The 22,114-nt window shown below is 45.8% G+C and overlaps 2 protein-coding genes across 2 annotated transcripts in view; one reads left to right on the forward strand and one right to left on the reverse strand.

Moving 5' to 3' along the window:
- The window catches only part of LOC137422081 (ciliary neurotrophic factor receptor subunit alpha-like), a 234,202-nt gene that overhangs the window by 164,192 nt on the left and 47,896 nt on the right, over positions 1-22,114 (reverse strand). The window lies entirely within an intron of this gene.
- The window catches only part of LOC144890966 (uncharacterized), a 2,948-nt gene continuing 2,693 nt past the window's right edge, over positions 21,860-22,114 (forward strand). Inside the window, exon 1 of the mRNA XM_078772847.1 lies at positions 21,860-22,036. Within this exon, the coding sequence (XP_078628973.1) occupies positions 21,860-22,036 (177 nt within the window). The remainder of the gene's footprint in view (positions 22,037-22,114) is intronic.

Raw genomic sequence — 22,114 nt, forward strand, 5'->3', positions numbered from 1 at the left:
GACCTGAAACTGTATTTACAATATAAAATGTAGCTGATCACGTGATGTAATGTCACCAAACCAGGAAATGACCTGAAACTGTATTTACAATATAAAATGTAGCTGATCACGTGATGTGATGTCACCAAACCAGGAAATGACCTGAAACTGTATTTACAATATAAAATGTAGCTGATCACGTGATGTGATGTCACCAAACCAGGAAATGACCTGAAACTGTATTTACAATATAAAATGTAGCTGATCACGTGATGTGATGTCACCAAACCAGGAAATGACCTGAAATTGTATTTTCAATATAAAATGTAGCTGATCACGTGATGTGATGTCACCAAACCAGGAAATGACCTGAAACTGTATTTACTATATAAAATGTAGCTGATCACGTGATGTGATGTCACCAAACCAGGAAATGACCTGAAACTGTATTTACTATATAAAATGTAGCTGATCACGTGATGTAATGTCACCAAACCAGGAAATGACCTGAAACTGTATTTACAATATAAAATGTAGCTGATCACGTGATGTGATGTCACCAAACCAGGAAATGACCTGAAACTGTATTTACTATATAAAATGTAGCTGATCACGTGATGTAATGTCACCAAACCAGGAAATGACCTGAAACTGTATTTACAATATAAAATGTAGCTGATCACGTGATGTAATGCCACCAAACCAGGAAATGACCTGAAACTGTATTTACAATATAAAATGTAGCTGATCACGTGATGTAATGTCACCAAACCAGGAAATGACCTGAAACTGTATTTACAATATAAAATGTCGCTGATCACGTGATGTAATGTCACCAAACCAGGAAATGACCTGAAACTGTATTTACAATATAAACTGTCGCTGATCACGTGATGTAATGTCACCAAACCAGGAAATGATCTGAAACTGTATTTTCAATATAAAATGTAGCTGATCATGTGATGTAATGTCACCAAACCAGGAAATGACCTGAAACCATATTTACATACCTGTCTGGTCTACATACCTGTCTGGTCAGTCCACGTATGAACAACATACCTGTCTCGTCACTCCACGCATGAACTACATACCCATCTGGTAACACCACGTATGAACGACATACCTGTCTGGTCACTTCACGTATGAACTACATACCTGTCTGGTCATACCACGTATGAACGACATACCTGTCTGGTCACTTTACGTATGAACTACATACCTGTCTGGTCACTCCACGTATGAACTACATACCTGTCTGGTCACTCCACATATGAACTACATACCTGTCTGGTCACTCCACGTATGAACTACATACCTGTCTGGTCACTCCACGTTTGAATTACATACCTGTCTGGTCACTCCACGTATGAATTACATACCTGTCTGGTCACTCCACGTATGAACTACATACCTGTCTGGTCACTCCACGTATGAACGACATACCTGTCTGGTCACTCCACGTATGAACTACATACCTGTCTGGTCACTCCACGTATGAATTACATACCTGTCTGGTCACTTCACGTATGAACTACATACCCATCTGGTCACTTCACGTATGAACTACATACCTGTCTGGTCACTTCACGTATGAACTACATACCCGTCTGGTCACACCATGTATGAACTACATACCTGTCTGGTCACTTCACGTATGAACTACATACCTGTCTGGTCACTCCATGCATGAATTACATACCTGTCTGGTCACACCACGTATGAACTACATACCTGTCTGGTCACTCCATGCATGAACTACATACCTGTCTGGTCACATCATGTATGAACTACATACCTGTCTGGTCACACCATGTATGAACTACATACCTGTCTGGTCACTCCATGTATGAACTACATACCTGTCTGGTCACACCATGCATGAACTACATACCTGTCTGGTCACACCATGTATGAACTACATATCTGTCTGGTCACTCCATGCATGAACTACATACCTGTCTGGTCACTCCATGCATGAACTACATACCTGTCTGGTCACTCCATGCATGAACTACATACCTGTCTGGTCACTCCATGCATGAACTACATACCTGTCTGGTCACACCATGCATGAACTACATACCTGTCTGGTCACTCCATGCATGAACTACATACCTGTCTAGTCACACCATGTATGAACTACATACCTGTCTTGTCACTCCATGTATGAACTACATACCTGTCTGGTCACACCATGTATGAACTACATACCTGTCTGGTCACTCCACGTATGAACTACATACCTGTCTGGTCACTCCATGCATGAATTACATACCTGTCTGGTCACACCACGTATGAACTACATACCTGTCTGGTCATTCCACGTGTGAACTACATACCTGTCTGATCACTCCACGTATGAACTACATACCTGTCTGATCACTCCACGTATGAACTACATACCTGTCTGATCACTCCACATATGAACTACATATACTTTAAGTCGTTCATATATTTCATGATTCTGTAAGTGGTATCCATCACTGGGTTGGAAAGTTTCGTAATTATATCATAAATACATTAACCAATTGGCCCCATGACCATCATGGTTCCCTTTTTGAGGCAATGTTTTTATGGCCGGGTGCCCTTCCTGACGCCATCCCTTAGTCGCCTCTTTCGATGCACAGGGATACGGTGTACCTATTCTAAATCGGGGTACACAACGGGATCATTCATCCCAGCAAGCTGGTACTCAATTTGCCGACCTCGGAAGGATGACAGGCTGAGTCAACCCCCCTGGTGTTAATTCAGTGATCGACCGGGATTTAAACTCAGAATCCTGGGATCCCAAGCCAGCACCTGATCCGCTAAGGCAACACCAGGCTTAATTTGTAATAATAGTGAATTGTAGTAACTAATTGCTTCTAATTAAACAATGTTAACACATATAAACACACTGCCCTGCATAAGTAATGGCACAGTGAAGTGAAATTTGTTATTATTTCTATATACTCAATAAACTTCAATTTGAGATCAAAAGATGAATATGAGGTAAGAGTACAGAAGGTCAGATTTGAATCGTTGGTATTTATATTCATATAGAATGTTTTACCATTGTAGAACAATAGCACTTTTTATGTTCAGTCTCCCATTTCAGTTAAGTATAACTATTTTAACAGATTAACTAAAAGTAAGTTAATGTAGTATAATAGTTTGTATTTGGTTCCATGTCCGTCACATGCAATAACTGTATCGAGTCTGTGACCCATAAACATCACCAAACTCTTGGTGTCTTCTTTTGAGAGGACATGTGCTAATGGTTAAACCAGGACTTTACTGCAGCAATTTTCAGTTGTTGTTTGTTTTGGGGGTTTCTGACTTTAGACTATTTTACCAAGAATTTTAGCAATTCCTCTTCAGCAAGTGAAATTCATGCTCCATTGCATTTAAATCAGGAGATTGACTTGTCCAGTCTAAAACCTTCCACTTTTCCCCCTGATGAACTCCTTGGTTGCATTGGCAGTCTGTTTTGGGTCATTGTCTTGCTGCAGGTGAAATGCCGCCCAATGAGTTTGGATGAATCAATAAAGATGACTGAGCCAGGTGCTGAGGCAGCCATGCAAATCTAAGCCATAACAATATCTCTACCATGCTTCACAGATGAGGTAGTAGGCTTTGGATCATATGCAGTTCCTTCCTTTCTCCACACTTTCATCTTTACATTATTTTGGTAAAGGTTTATCTTGATCTCATCTGTGCATTAAACTTTATTCCAGAACTCACTGGCCTGCCTCTACATCGAGGCAAATTCTAATTTGACCTTCCTATTTTTGGTGCTGATGAGAGGTTTGCATCTTGTGGTCATAGGCGTAGTTTGACTTCTCTATTTGGGGGACAGGGGGGGGGGTGGAGGGGGGAGAGCTTAATATAAATAATGGGTAGTAATGGGATAAAATCTGACTTTCAAAATTACCGTTTGTTCGTGTTGTTACAGTGTACGTGAAATCACAAATATAGTTTACGTTCATTATTGTTACTCACGTTTAAATACGGGATGTTTTTATCTTAATTGTAAACTACTAAAACAATTAAGGTGGGGGCATTGACCCCCTGATCCCCTCCAAACTCCGCCTGCGCTTGCGGTGTAGCCTTGGTAATTCTGCTGTTGAAGTTTTCTGCGAACGGTAGATTGTAACCCTGCACTCCGGAGGTTGTTGATGATGTCACAGACAGTTGTTTTAGGGTTTTTCTTCACAGCTCTACTGAGGTGTCTGTCATCAGCTGCAGTTGTTTTCCGTGGCCGACCCAGCCGTTGTCTATTGCGAAGTACACGAGTGGATTCTTTCTTTTTCAAGATATTCCAAATTGTTGAATTCGCAATGCCCAATTTTTGTGCGATGTTTCTAATTTAATTATTCTGTTCTTCAAGCTTCCAAATTGCTTGTTTTTTTCATAGACAGTTCTCCTCTCTTTATGTTGGTTTATACCTACTGATTCCAAAGGCAGACTCGCAAGGCAGAAGCAAAGGCTAATACCAAGATTAGACATTCACAGCTCTTTTATGCATGACCAATCAATGCAACAAGAAACACCTGAGCACCAAGAAACACCTGAGCAACAAGAAACACCTGTCAGTCATTTGTTCCAATACTTATGCTTACCTAAAATGGGGCCTCAACATAAAAAGTGCTATTGTTTCAACAATGGTAAAACATGGAGACATATAAATACCAATAAATAAAATCTAACCTTCTGTACTCTTGCATCATATTCATCCTTTGATCTCAAATCGAAATTTCTTGAGTATATAGAAATAATAGCAAATTTGACTTCACTGTTACAATATTTATGGAGGGAACTGTATGTTTTGTCAGTATTGATATGTTTTCTCAATGTACGAGCATAAATTTCCTCGGATGAAAACTTTAATAAGAACATGAATCCTACATAATCAGTGTGTAGTTCAAAAGATCGATGGTAACAGGGTAGCACACTGAGCTTTGAGTTGTTTGTCTAGTCGGGGTTTGATTCCAGACCTGACTAAAGCTCTATGATTGGTGCTACATATGCAGGAGTTGCATCACAAATTCCTCCGATGGGAGTTAAGCTGGTTGTCCTGTCTGCTAGCATTGATTGGTGGACATTAAATATCTCATGGTGTCCATTCTGAAGGGGTGGGTAGGATATCGCAAGCATCCTGAACAAATTATAAATTTCTCAAATTTGTTACAAATTCAAAATCAACAAGTAGTGGAGGAAGTGAACATTCTAAAATGAGGCTAGAGGGAGACTGAATAAAGTGGAGAAGATCACGAGGATTTGGCTTGGTGTGTTATTTGGAAACGTGGATGAAGGAATCAATGTATTGTCACGTTCAGTTGAACAATGAACAAAGATTGAATAGATGTCGGAATAGTAAAATAATACCTGTTCCATTTCATGTAACTTCCACACATGAGAGGTCCATTAGGCTCTTCAAAGTCTGCACTATGATTACCAACCTACGGTTGTTGTCCGTGCTCTGTCGTTTTCAAATGCTGAGCATCAAGCAACGAAGCAGCGCGGACCTTTTTAAAACGTCTTTGGTACGACTCGGCCGGGGTTAAACCGCCGACCTCCCGGACTCTCAGTGGACAGTCTAACCGTCACACTGCTGAGTGTGGCGAAGTAGGAATTATAAAAACATTTCCATAACATTCGCAGGCAGGCACAAACACCAATTTTAATGTCTTGAACGGTTCCAAGTCAAACCCTTGAAAAGAAAAAGAAAACAATGAACATTAAAATCATACTTTCAGATTCCGAACAAGGTGTTTGATTAATTTCAACGAGTCGGTGCATCTAGGTACACTTAGGGCCATCAAATAAAGATCATCTATGTCTCGTGCCATCAACCAAACATCATCTATGTCTCGTGCCATCAACTAAACATCATCTATGTCTCGTGCCGTCAACTAAACATCATCTATGTCTAGTGCCGTCAACTAAACATCATCTACGTCTCGTGCCATCAACCAAACATCATCGATGTATAGTGCCATCAAATAAAGATCATCTATGTCTCGTGCCATCAACTAAACATCATCTATGTCTCGTGCCATCAACTAAACATCATCTATGTCTTGTGCCGTCAACTAAACATCATCTATGTCTCGTGCCATCAACTAAACATCATCTATGTCTGGTGCCGTCAACTAAACATCATCTATGTCTGGTGCCATCAACTAAACATCATCTATGTCTAGTGCCGTCAACTAAACATCATCTATGTCTAGTGCCGTCCACTAAACATCATCTATGTCTAGTGCCGTCAACTAAACATCATCTATGTCTGGTGCCATCAACTAAACATCATCTATGTCTTGTGCCGTCAACTAAGGAACATGTATGTCTAGTGCCGCAACTAAAGATCATCTACGGCCTCACTCGGCCCCGCCCACAGCGACCTCGCTCAACTGTACACGGCACTACACTTCACCTGTAATTTTTAGCTCACCTGGAACGAAGTTCATGGGAGCTTATGCGATGGCGCGTTGTCCGTCATTCCGTCCGTCAGTCCGTCAGTCATTCCGTCAGTCCATCAGTCAGTCCATCAGTCAGTCCGTCAGTCCATCAGTCCGTCCGTCAGTCCATCAGTCTGTCAGTCAGTCCATCAGTCTGTCAGTCCATCAGTCTGTCAGTCAGTCCATCAGTCAGTCCGTCAGTCCATCAGTCAGTCCATCAGTCAGTCCATCAGTCCATCGGTCAGTCCATCAGTCCATCAGTCAGTCCGTCAGTCCATCAGTCAGTCCGTCAGTCCATCAGTCAGTCCATCAGTCCATCAGTCAGTCCGTCAGTCCATCAGTCCGTCCGTCAGTCTGTCAGTCCATCAGTCAGTCTGTCAGTCTGTCAGCCCGTCAGTCAGTCAGTCCGTCAGTCAGTCCGTCCGTCAGTCAGTCAGTCCATCAGTCCATCAGTCAGTCCATCAGTCCATCCATCAGTCTGTCAGTCAGTCCATCAGTCAGTCAGTCCATCAGTCTGTCAGTCCATCAGTCTGTCAGTCAGTCCATCAGTCAGTCCGTCAGTCCATCAGTCAGTCCATCAGTCAGTCCATCAGTCCATCGGTCAGTCCATCAGTCCATCAGTCAGTCCGTCAGTCCATCAGTCAGTCCGTCAGTCCATCAGTCAGTCCATCAGTCCATCAGTCAGTCCGTCAGTCCATCAGTCCGTCCGTCAGTCCATCAGTCTGTCAGTCCATCAGTCAGTCTGTCAGCCCGTCAGTCAGTCAGTCCGTCAGTCAGTCCGTCCGTCAGTCAGTCTGTCAGTCAGTCCATCAGTCAGTCCGTCAGTCAGTCAGTCCGTCAGTCAGTAAGTCCGTCAGTCAGGTAGTCCGTCGGTCTGTAAACACTTGAAACTTCTTCTCCGAAACCGCTGATGGGATTGCAACCAAATTTGGCACAAATGATATTTGTTGTGTTGCGATTAAAGTTTGTCGACGGCATAAAAAAAAATCGAACTCCAAAGTGGTCTACAGGGGGTCAAAGTGGGTCCAGATTTGACCCCCCAAAATAGGTATTTTTTTGTTTGTTTGTTTAAATCTTATGATTATGTTAGTACTAGCAGGAGTACCCGGCGTTGCCGGGTGAGGGGGGGGGGAGGAGGCTGGAGAGGGAGGGTTGAGGAAGGGAGTGGGGTGAGTGGAAGGGGATGGGGTGGGGAAGGGAGTGGGAAGGAAAAGATATACTATATATACATATTTTGGGGGGATGGCTTTGACAGGCTCCTCCGTTTTGGGGAAGGAGGAAAAATTTACCCATGCAAAGAGTGCTTTAACCTCAGTGTTGCCCAGGTAAAAAAAGGAAATTGTAATACCCTCTGCCACCATCACCAGATGGCGCTACACGGTACACATTTACATAGAGAATTTACGCCCCTCTCTCGGTCCCCACACCCCACATGTAGCCGAGGCAACATAGCCGATGTTACCCCCCACACAAAGTTTTATGTGTATTTGTACCCCAAGTAAAGTATATATAAGCGTTTATAGCTGGAGTACCTGGTGTTGCTCAAGCGAAAAAGAAACATTAACATATTTGAAATGAGGGCAAATATAATGGAAAATCAATTACATCCAAATCAGAATCCATCACAAATATCAAGTCATCATTTCACCTTTTTGTTGAATATCTGCGGTTGAATGTACCATTGATCACGTTTCTGAGTTAAGTATGATGACGTTCAGGAAGAAGAAGCCTTACTGCCAACTTCATACACTTCTGGAATCGTTTGATTTTTTTTGTGTTCAAATGTTTGTGGTTTGTATTTATTTTATTATTATTATTATTTTTTTTTTTTTTTGTATACATAATCGAACCTCGTGAAAGAGCTAACATTTACTTCACAAACAAATCAACCAGACAAACAAAACACACAAAAAGAGGCAGCGGAAAACAAGAATGTGTACTTGTATATAATTATAAGTGTCATTGATCAAAATGGTTTCGGCACTATAGAGATAATTTTTTTAATCCAAAAAAACGAACTGATGTTTTTTTTTTTTGTTTGTTTTTTTCGCCTAAGACACTCCCAGGCACTCACTGACGAACCTCTGAAAGTTTGACGAAGATCCGTTCAGCCATCTCTGAGAAAAATGTCGACACACACGCAGACAGACAGACAGACAGACCAACGGCTCTCTCATATAGTAGATGATTCTACATACAACAACAACATGCATTTTAAAAGGCCATTTTCCCTGCTAGAGCGGGGGTTAGCCTTGCGGTCCCCATGACAATCTTCTCCATTTTGCCCTATTTTCTGCATCTCTCCTTGTTAACCCCCTTGCCCGCATTTCTTCTTCCACCATCTTTAGCCAAGTCTTTCTCGGTCTTCCCCGTCTTCTAATTCCTTCGACATTCATTTCCATCACTCTTCTCAACCAGTCACTTTCATCCTTCCTCAACACATGACCAAACCATCTCAACCTGTTCCTCTTCACAGCATCAATCACAGGCTATATTCCCATCATCTTTCGCAATTCATCATTTGTCTTCCTCTCTCTCAACGATACTCCGCACATCCGTCGAACCATTCGCATTTCCACCCTTTCCAACCTTTGTTGCTGCTCTACGTTCATTACCCATGTCTCGCTCCCATAAATCATAACACTTCTCACACATGCAGCATACACCTTTCCCTTCAGCTTCAACGACACTCCCCTCATCATCAGCACGCCACTCAATTCCCGAAACTTCTTCCATGCACATCTCACTCGAGCAACCGTTGCCGAGTCTGATCCACCTTCTCCATTCAGCATGTCTCCGAGGTAGCAAAATGTTTTCACACCTTCCAGCTTCACACCATCTCCAAGATCCAACTCAACATTTCCTCCATCTGCAGCTCCCTCTGTGCACACCTTACATTTGAATGTAGCTGCCACACTGGTTAATGACCCTCTCAGACCACTACATTTTTGATGAACCCACTCAGCGCACATTGTACACTGAATGGAGTTCACTCTGACACCCTTCCTACACACAGAACAGGGCCACTTCCCAGTTCTTTCCACCTCACCACATGCTTTACCACTTGCCATCACCTTCGTCTTTCCGATATTCACCTTCAGACCTTTTGTCTCCATACATTCCTTCCACGTGTTCATCTTTTCCTTCAGTACATCCATACTTTCCGCAATCAACACCAGATCATCTGCATACAACAACTCCCACGGTAAACCCTCCTTTACGTTCTGAGCCAGCACCTCCATCACAGCTACAAATAGTAGTGGACTTAGTACCGACCCCTGATGCACTCCCACCTTCACCTCAAACTCACCACTGTTCCCGTCCTTCGTCCTTACAGCTGTACGCGCTCTAGGGCTGTTCGCCCACTACTCAAAGTGGGTGCAAAATTTCTCCGCGAAGCTCCGCCCCCTCGTGGCCTGCGACACTTTCCCCATGGGCCCGGCCGCCCTGGCGGCCTTCGAGGGCCTTAAAGTCGACATCGCTGGCGCCGCTGTCGCGACGATTGACGAGAGTGCCTCTTTCGTTTTGGAGAGTGATGCCTCGGATCATGCGATAGCGGCGACTCTCTCCCAAGGAGGCCGCCCTGTGGCTTTCTTCTCGCGGACTCTCACCTCCGCCGAGTGGAGGCATTCGTCTGTCGAAAAGGAAGCGTACGCGATCGTCGAATCAATTCGGCGATGGCGGCCGTATCTGCTTGGGCGGAGTTTCCAAATCGTCACGGACCAACAGAGTGTTGCGTTTATGTGCAACACCTTACATGCTCAGCGCATTAAGAATGAAAAAATCACCCGTTGGCGTATCAAACTCGCCGACTTCTGTTACACCATCAAATACCGCCCGGGGAAGGATAACCTGGTCGCTGACGCCTTATCGAGGCCGGCCACTTGCGCGGGGGTTGTAACTTTGGAGGGGCTGCGCACTTTGCACGGCACTATGTGTCATCCCGGGGTAACGCGCTTCGCGCATTTTGTGCGCGAGGGCAGTCTGCCGTACTCGATTGAGGACATCCGCCGCATCTGCCGTGATTGCGCGATCTGTGCGGAACTCAAACCGCGTTTTTATAACCCTCCTATGGGGACACTCGTTAGGGCTACTAGACCGTGGGAGCGCTTGGCGATGGACTTCAAAGGGCCGCTGCCAATGTCGAGCAACTCTCGCTATCTGCTCACTATCGTCGATGAGTATTCCCGATTCCCCTTTGCTTACACGTGCGGGGATATGTCGGCTGCCACGGTTATTCGGTGCCTGCAGAATTTGTTTTCTATGTTCGGGTATCCGGCCTACGTGCATACCGATCGGGGTGCGGTGTTCCTGTCCCAGGAGGTGAGGGGCTACTTGCTCCAGCATAATGTCGCTTCGAGCTACACCACCCCGTACCGGCCCCAAGTGAATGGACAGATCGAACGCTTTAATGGGATTATATGGAGGGCCATCATGCTAAGCCTTCGGACCCTCGGCCGAGGCCTCGATAAATGGGCGTGGTCACTACCTGCCGCTCTAAACTCGATCCGGGCTCTCCTATGTACTGCCACCAACCAGACTCCTCACGAACGACTGTTCCACCACCCTAGAAGCTCCGGCCGTATCCAATCTTTACCCAGCTGGCTCGCTGAACCAGGGCCCGCCTATCTCAAACGAACGGTTTCGCGCTAGCAAGTACGACCCCCTTGTTGACAAGGTGCAGGTCCTCCAGGCTAATCCCGAGCATGCTCGCGTGTTAACGGCGGATGGCCGCGAGTCTACTGTCTCCGTATGCCATCTCGCCCCATGTGGGGATGACGACAGGGATATCGACGAACCCGTCTACGAGTCTATGGACTCTATCGAAGCTTCCCCTATGGAACTACCACCGTTACTCCCGTCGTTCCCCACTCCCGTGCCCGAAGGCGCAGGGGCGCCCCCTCCGACTCCCACCTCCGGCGGCTATTCCGACGCGGGGGACTCCGGGCTTGGGGACGCCGTGCCCGGTAGATTCCGAACACGAACTGGCAGGGAAGTTCGCCGCCCCGACTGCTACGGGTGGACCGACTGACGTGGATTGACGTGACCCATTCGTTTATTGCTGATGCTTGCTTGCAACCTGCCGAGCGGCAGTATAGGTCTAACGGCGGGGAGAATGTAGTGAAATTATACCAAGGTGAACCCAGGGTGTGCTCGCTACAGAAGGGGCGTCTATAAGACCCGGGACAACCGGGGCGCGCGGACACTCCAGCGGAACTCACTGTGACATAGTCCTGTAGTTTGAATGGTATGTACGCCCCTAAATGCTGCGCTGACTGTCCTCTCTGTTGGACCATTGTTATATTGAATCGACCATTGCTGCTCATGAAATACTCTGATTTTAATGCCTGTTGCATGCATGTATTCTTACAGGATGTACTACAGATCTAAATGATATTAAACCTACCCAGAGGTCAAGTCGTGTCTGAGCCTTGATTTTCACGACAGCCATCACTACTCTGATCAACCATTCCTCCACTCCTAACTTCGTCAATGCCCATGTCAATACTTTGCGTGGAACCCGATCGAATGCTTTCTCCAGATCAACAAACCCAAGAAACAACTTCTTCCTCTTCTCCATGTACTTCTCCTGCAACTGCCTCACAATGAAAAGCGCGTCTGTCGTTCCTCTTCCTGGCATAAATCCAAACTGCATTTCGTCGATCTTCACTTTCTTCCTTATCCTCCTCTCCAACACCCTTTCCAATACCTTCATTCCATGCTCCAATAACTTTATCGCTCGGTACGAGCCACACTCCAGAGGGTCACCTTTCCCCTTGTATAGAGGGACGAGGGTACTCAGTTCCCAATCAACTGGAATGCGGCCTTCTTTCACCACCAGATTACAGATCTCTGTCATTCTCTTCACACCCCAACTTCCTGCTGCCTTCAACACATCTCCCACAACTCCCGTCGGCCCTCCCGCTTTTCTACCCTTCATTGCTTTTATCGCTTCCTCAACTTCCTTCTCAGTTATCTTCTCTGCCGGTCCTAAAACTGGGTTACTCTCTATGTTGCCATCCCATTCATTCTCTGTATTCAACAGCATTTCCATATATCTTTTCCATCTTCCTTTAATTCCATCTGGGTCGACAACGATTTGTCCCACTTCATCCTTCAAGCAGCTCACCCCCATCACATCACACCTCTCTTTCGCTATCTGCTTTGCAATCCTAAATACCACTCTCTGACCCTCTTCCGAATCCAAACGTTCTCCGAACATTTTCCTACATGCCTCCTGCGCCTTTGCTACCTCTTTCTTTGCAGCCTTCCTGGCTGCCTTATAACTTTTATGCTCTGCTTTTTCTGCTCCCGTACCCTTCGCCTTCTGCCACTCCTTGAACTTCTTCCTCTTCTCGTCAATTCTCTTTCCAACTTCATCATCCCACCACCATGTTTCCGAGTGCCTCGGTGGTCCTTTTGTCCATCCACATACCTCACCAACGGCTCCCAACAGACTAGCTTTCATTGACATCCAACCACTTTCAAGCTCAACCACATCATCCTCGACCCTACTCAGCCTCTCTTTTAATGCCTCCCTTACTGTCCCCTCTTTCAACCTCCACACCTTCATTCTCGGTTGGTACTTCACCCGCCGAGCTCTCCTCGCACCTTTCACCCTTACGTCGCAGACAACCAAGTGGTGCTGTGAAACAGCCAACTCCCCCGGGATCACCTTTGTGTCTCGGTGGTGCCCCCTATCTCGCCTACGCACCATCAGGTAGTCAACGGTTGTCGTCGACCCACCAGACGTATATGTAACAAGCTTATTATCCTCTTTCTGGAACTGAGTATTACAAATCAACAAATCAGCTCCATCAGCAAACTCCAAAATCCTTTCACCTTCTCCATTTCTCACACCATATCCGTAACCCCCATGAACTCCGTCAAAACCATCCATACTCCTTCCCACATGTCCATTTAGGTCTCCTCCTACCACAACAACTTCCTCATCTTTCACGTTTTCCATCAGCTTCTCTATCGCACACCAGAACTTATCCTTCTCTTCATCGCTCCGACCAACCTGCGGAGCATATCCCGAGATGACGTTCACCAAGAGCTTTCCAATCATCATTTTCACCATCATCAACCTATCACTCACTCTCGTCACACTCACCACACTGTCTACAAACTCCTCAGAAAACAGGACACCAACACCATTCACGCCCTCCAGGCACCCTTGCCACACAAACTTGTATTTCTGTCCCTGCCTACCCTTCACCATTCTCACACCACTTCCCTTCCATCTCGTCTCTTGCACACAACATATGTCCACTCTTCTTCTGACCAATACTTCCACCACTTCTCCTGATCTCCCTGTCATTGCCCCTACATTCCATGTCCCAAACCTCAGAAACCGAGCTCCACTTCGGGCTGCACCCTGCCCACATGTAGTTGTAATTGTCATGGTTCTCTTTTTGAGGCAATGTTTTTATGGCCGGATGCCCTTCCTGACGCCAACCCTCTTAGTCGCCTCCTACGACACGCAGGGATACGGCGTACCTATTCTTATCCAGGGTACACACTGGGAAACGTTTAAAACATGGAAATCCTGGGGGGGGGGGGGGGGGGGGATCACCGCTGCGGTTTAAACATATTTAAATAAATATTTAAACAAAACCATGAAAACAATCTGGGAAAAGTCTCTAAGTGAGAACGTGGATTTGAGAAAGCAGGAGCAGAGGTGAAAGAACAAACGAGAATATAGGGGGCGGGGCACAAGTCGAGACGAGGAGGCCGCACGAGACACCAGGCCGCACGAGGCGCGGACAAAGAAACGACAAATTACACACAAATTTGCAACAACTACAAAACCAAAACCAAATAGAAACACACAATAACACATACACAACAAAATACGCAGCGGAAATTTGACAAAGAAACGAACGGGAAAACACTCAAACTTTGATGCCGTGGAGAGATCAAAGCAAGCCCCGTCGCTCGAGGGACCGGAAGCTGGGATTCTACATGCTGCCCTGTATTCCAGCAACCATTGAAATTGGTTGAAATACCCTTAGTCGATGCAGGATACTGTGTATTCTACCAGGTGTGTGCCAGGGGTATTGCCCCTATAGCTTTTTAAACAGTGAAACTCCTCATCGGCTCGTCCTCATTTCCTCATCGTTACATTTAAACCCAGAAGCTGATTTTGCTTTCTTGGCGGAAGCAAAACAACATTTCCCACTGTCAATGGTCAAGTTTCAAACTTTACAGAAAATCTTTATTACCCAGAAATGTGCGTTACAAAGAAAAGTGTTTGTATCCTCTTTGTCCCAAAAAAATTATTAACCATCTTCTCAGGTATTTTTTTTTGCCAATCTTAGTCCATCGGTCCAAACGTCCCACTATCTCCTATATTTTCGATCATTCGGCTGAATAAAAGTGACCATTTGTTTTTCTCGGTTCAATATTCAGGTAAATGACGGATAAATAATAATTTTGTCCTTGTGTGCATTTTGTTGCCCTCGCCAGAGGAGAGGGTATTCCACTTGAGTCCGTTTGTCTGTCTGTCTGACTGTTTGTCCACACAGAATAAATATGATTTTCTCTGCAACCGTTGGTCCGATTGACAAGAAATTTTCACCATTGGTGCAACTCCACCTGTATAAATTTTTTTAAATGATTATGACATCATAGGTCACGTGGTACGGGCGCCATCTTGGAAAAACCGAAAAGAATTGCACCTCTATATCTCCGTAAGCACTGCATAGAAAAAAATTGAGACATGGCTCATTGTAAAGAACTCTCATGGGGAATAAAATATGTTAATAATGATGTCGTCGGTGCCTCCATTGTGACGTCATAATTCGACAGGTACAAAACGTAATCCGATCAAGAGGAAATTTAATGAGCGTAATCTATGGATAAATTGGTGGAGAAAAAAAGTATAATGACGTCATCGGTCATGTGGGTCGGTCACCATATTTGTTTTAACAAAAAAAAACCTTTTAAACACGTCCTGGCGAGGGTCTGCAATCTCTGATTGCTCTTTCTTGTTATACACTGTTTCAGGCCGTTTGTCTGGAGCAATCATGACGCTTCGGGCAATTGGACCGCACTGTATGTTCCATACTCTGCAACACGTACGAGGTGCACCAACTTCAACTTGTATAATAGATTTGTTAATACTCTATTTACTTTTCAACACTCGTACTGTGAGTTAAAAAGGTGCTGCTGTAATTTTGCTTTATTTATGAGGTCGTTGCGACTCTAATTTAGGATCTTCATTAAAGAAAGTTCCTTAAAAAGTTATAAAACTTTGGCTGGCGAGGGTTCGTTTATTCTCAGCTCTCCACGCTTCTCATCGAAATCGAAGTTAAGTAATTGTTCCCATTTGTATTTTCGTTATAACTGCATCTATTTTATGGTGTGTGTACGTATATTGTGTCCCAACGAAGATTTTCGGTGCAAATCTTTCATACCTGTATTGAAAATCGTGTTAATTCGTGTCGTGTCTTGAGGCCTTGTACAGTGTACACTGTACAACCTTGAGGCTTTGTTTTTCTCTCAGCGGTCCGTCGTTTGTGATCCAATAACTTTCGTTCTCTGTTTTCCCAGTCTTTTCACCCCATAGCATACTTCCTTGTGTAAATCTCAACTCAAAAAAAAAAAAAAAAAAAAAACATTCCCTTCTCTGTTCTCATTCGTTTATTCATTCTTATTCGTTCGTTCGTTCTTCGACCACGTGTTTCTCCCCCATTTCCCCAGATAGATTGTCAAATTTCAACTCGTTATTTTATCGTCCATGTGTTATTGTTTGATTATAGTTAGTTTTGGTTTGAATTTCCTGTAACTCGTAATTAATTAATCGTGTTCTGCTCCTCGTGTGCGGCCTTGTAGTTGTACCCCCGTTGGTGTTTTGTTAACTTAAGCGTGTTTTGCTTGGCTCTTAGTTTTTTTCCCTTCTACCCCGGACATAATACTCTGTCTAACGTTGTAAATCCCCACCCCCCACCCAACCCCCCCCAAAAAAAACATTTATTTTCCTTTCTCCACGTGTACTGTTGTCTCATCCTGTATTTTCTGTCCAGGTGTGCTGTTCGCCCCGCCCCCATTATCTCCTTGCCATCCACCGTTTGCCCTGTTCACGTAACTCGTGGTGGTCCCTCTCGGCTCTCCCCCCGTTGGTATTTTGTGCATATAAGATTGTTCACGGTTCTGTTTAAATATTATTTAAATATGTTTAACCTTTCCCCTTCAGTGTTTTACTCAGTGGTATTTTACAAGACGCTGTTTTTCTTCCTATTTAAAAGGCTTTTCTCAATTTCCTCTCCAACTCATTCCACTTCAAAAAAATGAAATTCAATATCTTATACGTCTCCCTCACTACATGGTCTAAATTCACATTCATTCCATCCCTCCTCCATCGTTCTGAATCGGATTGCTAACTTGAAAATCACAACAAACCCAATTTGTTTTCAATGTTCGTCTTTCATTAATCATCCACTTTCTAAACTCCCCTCTTGCCCCTCCCATCCAATTCCCCCCCCCTTGTGCCTACACTCCTAAACTCCCCCCTTGCCCCTCCACTCTTAAACTCCCCCCTTGCCCCTCCACTCCTGAACTCCCCCCTTGCCCTTCCCCTCCTAAACTCCCCCCTTGCCCCTCCCCTCCAAATCCCCCCTTGCCCCTCCACTCCTGAACTCCCCCCTTGCCCTTCCCCTCCTAAACTCCCCCCTTGCCCCTCCCCTCCAAATCCCCCCCTCGCCATTACACTCCTAAACTCCCCCCTTGCCCCTCTACTTCTAAACTTCCCCCTTCCCTCCTAAACTCCCCCCTTGCCCCTCCCCTCCTAAACTCCCCCCTCACTCCTCCCCTTCAAAACTCCCCCCCAACCCCTCCCATTCAAATCTCCCCCCATACCATTCCTCTCCAATTCTCCCTCCTCCCCCCTCCTCCTCAAAGCTGCCCCCTCCCCACTTCGTCTCCCTTCTATCTCATACCTCCACCCCCCCCCCAACCTTCTACTTTCCTCTGCCCCCCCCTCAAACAACCCCTCACTGTGCCTCATCCCTTCACCATCAAACCTTTCATCCTCCTCATCCTTCCCTTTCTTGGAACTCTTCTGCAATCTCTGACACACTATCAACTGCTCTCCCTACCTCCCCCAATCAATCCTTCATCTTACCCTACTCCTCCCCTCCCCTGTCCTGTACCAGATGCTCCCCCTCTCTCTTCATTAACGGTATGGACCTCAAACATCCGGGGCCTTCGCTCAAACCTGACTGATCTCTCCATACAGGTTGCTTCTGACAATCCAGACTTGATCTGCTTAACAGAGACTTTCCTCCTTCAAGATGTCTCTGATTCCTTAATATCTCTTCCTGGTTACTCCCTCCTCCGGTATGATAGACCTGAGCCTCGGCCTGGTGGTGGGGTGGCTATCTTTATCAAAAACTCTCTTCCTCACTCTCCTTGCACTGCCCTCTCTCCTCCTCACCCCCAGGAGTACCTCTGGCTACGGCTTCCTCTCCGCTCCCACCTTTTGTTCATGTGTTCTGTACCGTCCCCCAAACAGTGATGACTCCATCTACATTTCACTGTCTGACAACATGGACCAACTTCTATCCACTCATCACAACTCTCTCTTCCTCATATGTGGTGACTTCAACTGTCATCATGCCACCTGGTTGGGTGTGGGTTCCTCTCTCACCAGCCATGGCACCTCAGCAAAAGACTTCTGTGACTCACTGGGATTGACACAATCTGTCAATTTCCCGACCCGGATCTCAGCCAATGGAATATCTTCTCTTCTAGACTTGGTTATGACAAACTTCCCTGCTAATGTCTGCTGCTCTTCTTCTGCTCCAATCGGTTCTTCTGATCATGTGCTTGTCAAAGTGGACATCTCTCTGGCCATTCTCAGAGAGCCTCCTCAGCGTCGACGAGTCTGGCATTTCACTCAGGCCGACTGGGACGGTCTTCAAGCAGCCATCAATCGTCTGGATTGGTATCCCATCTCCACTGCCTCTGACATCAATTCTTCCTGGGAATTCTTCCAAAGCAAACTGATCTCTCTCATGCACAGATTTATCCCATCTCGCCTTCAGTTGTCTTACCCCTCCTCCCGTCCATGGTACACTGAATCTTGTGGTGAGGCAGTTGCCCTGAAACAACTTGCCTTTGCCTCTTGGAAGGCTAATCCAACTGAAGGCAATCTCAGTTCCTTCCACCAAGCTCGGAACAAGTGTGTGTCTACCCTCAGGAGTGCCAGGAAGCACTATCTCTCCTCACTCAAGAATGAACTCTCAAACCTGTCTCCTTCCTCCAAATCCTGGTGGCGTCTGGTCAAATCCGTTTCTGGTGTTTGTTCCCCCTCCATCCCCTCCCTTACCTCAAATGGCCACACAGTTGACATCGCACGTGACAAAGCCGAATGCCTCAACTCTGTGTTTGCCTCAAAATCCTTAGTCCCAAACCCATCTCTCTCTGTTCCCACTCTTCCCAGTCGAACCCAACTGCTCCTGGACTCTGTGTCCTTCTCTCCTGACAAGATGGACGAGTTTTTGTCAAACCTCGACTCTGATTCTGCAACTGGACCTGACGGCATCAGCCCACGGGTCCTAAAATCCTGCTCTGCCGCTCTATCTCACCCTCTCTCTGTTCTTTTCACCCTATCTTTTGCTCAAGGTCATCTGCCAGCATCCTGGAAATCAGCAAACATTACCGCTTTGCACAAAAAGGTGCAAAAACAGATCCTTGCAACTACAGACCCATCAGCCTGCTCCCAATTATCAGCAAAGTCATGGAATCCATCATTGCTTCGGATATGAAATCTTTCCTCTTCTCTAATGGCTTGATCTCTGATCATCAATTTGGTTTCAGACCAGGCCACTCTACTCTGGACATGCTGCTTCTGCTGTCTCAACAATGGATGGAGGTCCTCAATGCCAAACAGGAAATCAGAGCTGTCTCCCTTGACATATCACGTGCCTTCGATACGGTCTGGCACCCAGCTCTGCTCACCAAAGTCTCCTCCTATGGTATCCATGGAAATCTCCATGCATGGCTTGCGGACTTCCTCTCTGGTCGTAGTCAACGTGTGGCCCTGAATGGATTTCTCTCATCTCCCCTTCCTGTTCAGGCTGGAGTTCCCCAAGGCAGTGTGCTGGCCCTGTGCTTTTTCTGGTCTTTATCAATGATCTCTCTGACTCTCTGGAAAATCCTCTCTATCTCTTTGCTGATGACTCCACTCTCTGCCGCTCCATTCCTCTTCCCTCAGATCGGCAGTCTGCAGCCTCCTCACTCTCTGAAGACCTGGACAAAATCACAGACTGGTCAAACAAGTGGAACATGTCTTTCAATCCTGACAAATCTCACACTCTTACTATGTCTCTCCGAAAAGATCGACTGGACAACCCTCCCATCTACTTTCTCAACAATCCTCTCCAAGAAGTTCTGTCGCTCAAGCTTTTGGGTCTCACTATCTGCCATGATCTTTCTTGGGAAAACCACATTTCCAAGCTGGCCTCCAAAGCCAGTCGCCGACTGGGCATCCTCCGTCATGCGAAGTCCTTCCTAGGCACACCTGAGCTCCTCACCACATACAAGGCTTTCATCCGCAGCTCAATGGAATACTGTTCTCCCCTATGGGCTGGTGCTCCTGCCTCACACCTGGCTCGGCTTCACGCTGTTGAATCCAAAGCTTTCAGAATTATTGGAATCTCCCGCGATGAAGCTATCTCTTAGGGCCTTTCACTCACTCACCGCAGGCAGGTAGGTGGTCTTTCTGTCTTCTACCGACTCCTCTCCGGCCTTGCTCCCCCAACTCTCTCTGTGCTCTGTCCCCCAAATATTCCTACAGGTCGCACAAGATCTGCCAGCCACCCTCTGATGGTTAAACTGCCGAAATCTCGGCTCTCTGCTCACCTTCACTCTTTCATTCCTCTTTTCTCCCGCCTCTGGAACAAACGCCCACACTCACTTCAATCACACTCCTCCCTCCAGGTCTTTAAAACAGCTGTTCACCACCATCTCTTATCTTCCCCCATCCAAAACCTTGATCTTTTCTACCCCCACTAATTCACCCCAGATCCACCTTGTTTGAAATTCCAACTTCTTTCCTGGAAGTCCTGGCAGTGTCCATATGTTTTATACCTCTCCCACCCCCACCCTTCCCATGCCTCCCCCCCAAAGCCCTCTCCCTCCCACAGTTCTCTCGATGTCTCCATGTCTCTCGGTCCCTGCTCTCAAATGTTGTGTTTGTGTCCTTCCCCCTCTCTCCCCATCTTGTCTACCGCTCCCGATGTTATTTGTTTTATGTGTCTGTTTGTCTTTCTGTGTGATTAATGTTCGCTCTTTCACGAGCCTCGATCTTGTATACAAAACAAAAAAGAAAAAGAAAAAAAAGAAGAGAAAGGGTGGGAGTGGGGGCCCTGGGGTTGTTTGCCTCGAGTCCGGTGCTGTTTCTCGACGCCCCTGGATGTCGGCATGCTAACTGTGAGATAATGTATGGAAATATTAAAAACAGAATACGAGAAATAGCAAAAGAGTACCATTGTGTGCACCTTTCAATGCCAGACCATGACCCACTTGAGGAAGGTCAATGCGATATTAAAGCAATCTCATGAAGGACTGGATGGAGGCCTTGCAGATAAATCAATCCTCATCACCTTGTTATCCAAACCAATCTTCATTCATCCACATCAATTCATTGTTTTTCCAAAAGTGACACATCCCAATTTACTTCATCTGCTGACGAGGTGTTTGTGCTACCTGTGCAAAGGTTTACCTTGCCTGCTTGTCGTATTTTATGTGGATGACATTGCGGTCCTCTTGACATGTAATGTGCTGAATGGTTCAAGCTTGTTGCCACAGCAACAACAAAACAATGGCCCTGCCAAAGAATCCTCAGTAGGGAGGCGATGGAGCAGTGGGGCGTTCCTAACCACCACAAATTAAAGTATGGAATGTTTGAGAGGAGTGGACATACAGGGCAAGAAGGAAAAGAGAAACTATCAGTTCTATCAAATTATGTTTAAGTGAAAGCTGAACTACTTCTTACTTAGAATCACAACTCCCACTCCGAGGCTTAACCGTCGCTCTTGATTTCGGAGAAAGCACTTCTTGTGCAAGTGACCGGCACAGACTGCGATGCCAGATATTGCAAGCAATCCGAATTCTTCCTCAAAAATATTCACGCATTTCCTCTCTGGAAATTTTTTGTGGACAGGACATTTCTCAATCACCATAGGAGACAGACAGTTGGTTTACCATGTTTACACCACATGGGCAAGGAAACCTGTGCTGATGAAACGTGGTTGTTGTTTTATTTAATTTGCCTTATGGATGCAACAACCAGGTCGACCCAGAAAAACTGGAGCGTCGTTTCTTGTGGTTCTTGCACTTTTCTTCATGGTTCACCATATTGTTTGTGTAGTTTCCGTTATTAATGATTATATTAGAGGAAATATATAAGTCAGAGCAAAATAACTATGATGCACAAACACTCGATAATAGAGTTTAAAGCCAGTCACTTTGAACCTGATGTAACCGCATGGCTTCTTCGACTTTTTATTCTTATTTTCAGAGGCCACCATTTTCATTTTTGTCCCCTGTCGCACCGCGAAGCGAAAGGGGGACTACGGTTTTCCAGTCCGTCCGTGCGTGCATGCGTGCGTGCGTGCATAAGCGAAGGACCGCATTCGAATTTGGTGTGTGGGTGCTACCCACGTCAAAATCCAAGATGGCCG

Source organism: Myxine glutinosa, chromosome 2, assembly GCF_964187855.1.
Source record: "Myxine glutinosa chromosome 2, kmMyxGlut1.1, whole genome shotgun sequence".
In the NCBI taxonomy this organism is placed as follows: Eukaryota; Metazoa; Chordata; class Myxini; order Myxiniformes; family Myxinidae; genus Myxine; species Myxine glutinosa.